The sequence below is a fragment of the Sardina pilchardus genome, chromosome 9 (genome assembly GCF_963854185.1).
Source record: "Sardina pilchardus chromosome 9, fSarPil1.1, whole genome shotgun sequence".
In the NCBI taxonomy this organism is placed as follows: Eukaryota; Metazoa; Chordata; class Actinopteri; order Clupeiformes; family Clupeidae; genus Sardina; species Sardina pilchardus.
Genome location: NC_085002.1, coordinates 12,752,081 through 12,757,080, shown reverse-complemented (window position 1 = coordinate 12,757,080; position 5,000 = coordinate 12,752,081). Strand labels below are relative to the sequence as shown.

Here is a 5,000-nt window from a genome sequence, read left to right as displayed (position 1 = left end):
GACGGGCAGGGGCAGGGTGGGGAAACGGCCGCCCACCGAGCCCGCCATCACGCCCGCACCCGTGAAGGCACCGTTGTAGTTGAGGTCCTCCATGGAGCGGCAGAACTGTTTGGGCACTGGGGGAAGAGAGAGACCGGGTTCTCAGTCAGACAAATAAAGGTGTTTTGCAACATGCAGCTCACAATCACAATACATTCACAACATATATTCTCAATAGTATTCTAAATAGTAGCCTGGGTCAACCTAGACAAACCTTGACAAATTTGAATCTACTATGCGGATCAATGGGCTCCTTTCCAGATGGACCTGCAGCGCAAATTCAGGTCTGGGTTCACCCAGGCTACCTACGTAGGCCTATACCCCATAAACATCATTTTAAATTAACGGAACGTATTCTTTACTAAAACACTAACGCTAAAAGTGCAAATTTCAATTTCAATTTAATTTCACTTATAGAGCGCCAAAACATTACACATGTCTCATGGCGCTTTACAATGTTAAACATTTAGAGAGAGCCCATGAATGACAGGGGCAAGGAAAAACACCTTAGAATTGGGGATACACAATATGGGAAGAAACCTCGGACAGATCCACGACTCAAGGGCCCAACCCATGTGCCTAGGGTCGGTTACAGTACAGGAAGGTCAAATGGTCATGATGAATAAAGAATATGGTAATAACAATATCATATGTGGCCCCGGCAGTGGCGCGACTGGCTGGGGCACCTGCACCGCACGCCGGCAACCCGGGTTGGTTCCCGCCCCGTGGTCCTTTCCGGATCCCACCCCAACGCTCTCTCCCATTCACTTCCTGTCTCTCTTTACTATCCTATCATTAAAGGCATAAAAGCCCAAAAAATATACTTAAAAAAAAAAAAAAAAAACAATATAATATGTGCACCCACTGACCTGCGCATTGTGCCTGTGCCTGTGTGAAGGAGCCGAAGGAGGCCCTGGGCGGCATCTTGTTGCCCGAGGCCTTCTGGTTCAGGCTGCCCGTGTGGGGCTGGGGCGAGTGCAGCGTGGTGATGGGCAGCTCCACCACGTAGGTGGCGGGCACGTAGACGGGCTTGCCCTTGAGCCCGGCGCCGATCCGCCGCGCCTGCCACCAGTCGGCGTTGGTCTTCCTCAGGAGCAGGAAGCGCTCGCCCTCGCGGATGGCCACGTAGCGGCCGTCGGCGCCCCGGTACGAGTAGTCGTACTGGGCCTCCAGCAGCACGTTGCCGTTGCCGGCGCCGCCGCCGCCGATCGGCGAGCTGACCGAGCCTCGGCCCAGGGCGGCGGGGCCCGAGCGGCGCCAGCTGCCCGACAGCATGGTGAGCTCTCAGTGGGCCTGGAGACACGAAGCGCTAGCGCTGCTGAGACTGAGGCTGCCACTGCTGCTACGGTTACTGCTGCTACGGTTACTGCTGCTGCTGCTGCTGCTGCGACTGCGACTGCGACTGGGCTCTCGGAGGGTGGGCAGTGGAGACTGGCACCGAGCCAGCTGTGCCATGCTCTGAAACAGACACACACACACACACACACACACACACACACACTGTATAAATACTGGCAAACACTAGAACACAGCAGGGAGGAATGTTGACCAGTAATACAGACAAAAACAGCAATGTCGGTCCTTACTAGACACACACATATGCAAACACACACATATGGACAACACTCACACACATTGTCTCTCTCTCACACACACACTTATACACACACACTCAATCTCATCCTCTCGCTCTGACACACACACAGACATAGCCTTTGCACTCAGTTGCACAAAGATGTACCACTTTACCCATGTAGAGCCTCAACCCTAGCACATTAGCATGCACTCACACACAGACATGACCATATGTGCCCCACAAAAAAACATGCACTTGAACTCACCAACCCTCATCACGCATACTGCCTATAACACACACACACACACACACACACACACAGAGAAAGAGAGAGGGAGACAGAGAGACAGACACACACACACACACAACCCAGTATTCACCCCTCCAAATGTCCCCGGCACCAGATAGTTCATTTGGAAAGTCAGGAGGGGGTGGTGTGTGTGTGTGTGTGTGTGTGTGTGTGTGTGTGTGTGTGTGTGGAGGGTGAAGAGGAGCCTGTGGAGCGGGAGGAGGCGAGTGTGAATGCTGACTGTGTCTGCAGAGGACCCCTCTATAGGAGCCGCTCTGTTCAGCGCTAACATGCCTACTGTTCCATGCAAGAGGGGGGCGGGGGGAGCTGGTGTCACGCAAGAGGCCTCCGTGTTTCAGCCACCACAGAGGAACGTGAAGGAGCTCTCTGTTCAGTGCCCAGCCCAACTGGGCTGGCCTGGGCTACGCAACAGAACTTACAGTAGCAGCTTATAGACTGAGGAGGTTCAGACAAGCATTGGGTTTACAGCAAAGCGAGACCAATTGTAGTTGGAACTATGTAGCCGTTTTACCTCAAAATGGATTCAAACTCACGATAGGGAGAGTGACACTTCAGTCACTCCTGATGCACACGAGACCGCCTCAAATATCTGTCTAATATGTTAGACTGTTTTATCATGCTATAACTGACACTTTTTGTCCGTTGGGTATCATCTTTCAATGGACGGGGAAGTCCGATAGATAGACTTTCATGGAAGAAAGATACTGAGGGAAAAATGCAAATTCTTACATTGTGTTACTTTTAGAGAGTAAAGTATATTGTCCAGTTATTGCTAGCATTTACGACACACTGGTTACACACTAGTTGATGTCTTATTGTAATTTTAATAAGGCAATCAAATAACAAAGGAAACATTCATGAATATGAACAATGAATATCTGTATATCCGTATTCATGTATTTTCCTTTTCTGTAACTTAGCAACAATCTGCTGATTACACTATGTACAGCACTTACTGTAGGTCAGTGTAAACTACATCGTAAATGTACTTTATAAATGCATTTGACTTATTTACTTACTTACTATGAAATGGAGGGAAGATTAAAAAAAACAAAGACAACAGTGCTACACATTTGATGGACGGTGCCCAGAGAGAGGTGCTGTCCTCAGCCATCACGTACCCGGCGACAGGAATGAGCCCAACAACGAGCGCAAAACCCTTTCATCCCGCCACCTGCCTCCCACCGCCGCTGTCTAAAATAAAACCCACACGCGCCTCTGGGGCGCTCCCGAAACCTCCCTCTGAACTAACCCTGACACTCCTTACATAACCTTATCGCAGCATGGATGGAGGACCACCTTCCTCCCCTCCCGTGCCAACATGACAATGCAAAACACCAAAAGGAAGTGCAGTGGTCTGAGCACTGAAACTTTCCATTACAGTAGGGGAGGGTGATGAAAAAAAGAGATGGCTTGGGCTGCTCAGTGGGTCTGGCTGAACTTGAGAGGTTTTTTTTTTGCTTTTGACTCCATGCAATGTGTGCAAGGTGCCATTGAGGAGGCAGCAGCACACTCTCACACACAGGCAGCGCCGTGCTGGGCTTTAGTTAGTTAATCCCCACAGGAGACAGGGCAACGGCACAGAACACTCCGGTATCAGGATCTACCGGGACAGACATGGCTCTAGTCATCAGGAGCGCTGGAGGTCCTTCGGAACTGTGGAATGATGAAATCCCACTGAGTGTATGTGTGTGTGTGTGTGTGTGTGTGTGTGTGTGTGTGTGTGTGTGTGTGTGTGTGTGTGAGACTGTGGTTGAGTGTGTCTGTGTGTGTGTGTGTGTGTGTGTGTGTGTGTGTAGCTGAATACAAAGTACCTATGTGACACACATAATACCTATGTGAGTGCATGTGTGGATGCTCACATAAATCCATCTATTCAGGGTACACATGTGAGCACGTGTGCGGATGCATGGATAAGCATGGAATTGTACAGGCACATCTGTGTATGTGCGTGCAATGGTGTGTGCAAGTGTACATGGTACAGTATGCATGTGTGTGTGTGTGTGTGTGTGTGTGTGTGTGTGTGTGTGTATGCCTACTGCACCCGTGCCTACTACCGAGTTCATGCAGTTCTTCTGTATGCTGTTGCAGTGGGTTACAGATATTTCATCAAACAATGAATGACACACTTGATGACAAATATATTGTCATTGATTCCCTTGACACAACGCCTCAAAATGAGGGCAGAGTAGTTAAAATGCATAGGGTGATTTATTTTTTCACTCCTGTACAAATGCACCCTTACAGTCTCACAAATTATGAAAACTCCAATACTCACAACCTACCCTCCTAAAATCATCTGACACCATGTTTCTGCTTAATGTATTGGTGTCTTTATTCACATAGACAAAGAAAAAAAACTGAAAACTAAACTAATAAATGAATGTAGCTTTTAGAAAGGTGACAGGAGTGGAAGGACAAGTAAAGAGAAAGAGAAAAGGTGAGTGAGAAAAGATGACAGAAAACTAAACTAATCATTTAAAAGAGAGAAATTGAGTGAGAAAGGGTCTCAAGTGCAGGTCTAGGTCTACCAGCAAGAGGGAGATGCTAAGTGAGTAAGTAAGTAAGTAAAATGTATTAATAAAGCACATTTACACACAGCATAAGGTTCATTTTGAGCACCTTGGGTCAATTACATTGCGTTTAATTGTGCTATATAAATAAATGTGACTTGGCTTGACTTGAATTCATATTAGAAAAGTGAGGGATTCTACATTGATAAATTGACTATGCATAATGATGGATACAACACGACTCATTATAGCCTATAATAGAACAATACCAACTCATGGACCAGTCATCTATAGGGTTGGGTATCGTTTGATTCCGATTCCGATTTCGATTCCTTGTTTCGATTCGATTCTTGTAAAAGGCAGGTTCAAAAAAGTTTGAATATTTTAAATGAGCTAGCTAACCAACGGTCTTTCTGAATGACATTTACTATAAATTTCTCACAGGGCTGTTTTCAACTACAATGAATATCAAATATAATATAAATATCAAATCTATGAACAGTCGTCTTGTTGCCTCAGCTCGGTTATGCAAACACCTTCTTCGTTGGTGTTTAGCGGCTTC

General features: G+C 47.2%; 1 protein-coding gene across 5 annotated transcripts in view; it reads right to left on the bottom strand.

The window, feature by feature from the left end:
- The window catches only part of arhgap9 (Rho GTPase activating protein 9), a 42,629-nt gene that overhangs the window by 29,415 nt on the left and 8,214 nt on the right, over positions 1–5,000 (bottom strand). For all 5 annotated transcript variants that reach the window (XM_062545837.1, XM_062545838.1, XM_062545839.1 and 2 more), the window contains exons 3-4: positions 909–1,497; positions 1–116 (exon numbers count right to left, since the gene is read on the bottom strand). The exon at positions 1–116 is cut by the window's left edge and continues 234 nt beyond it. In XM_062545837.1, coding sequence (XP_062401821.1) covers positions 1–116; positions 909–1,314 — 522 coding nt within the window. In that variant the 5' untranslated portion in view covers positions 1,315–1,497. The remainder of the gene's footprint in view (positions 117–908; positions 1,498–5,000) is intronic.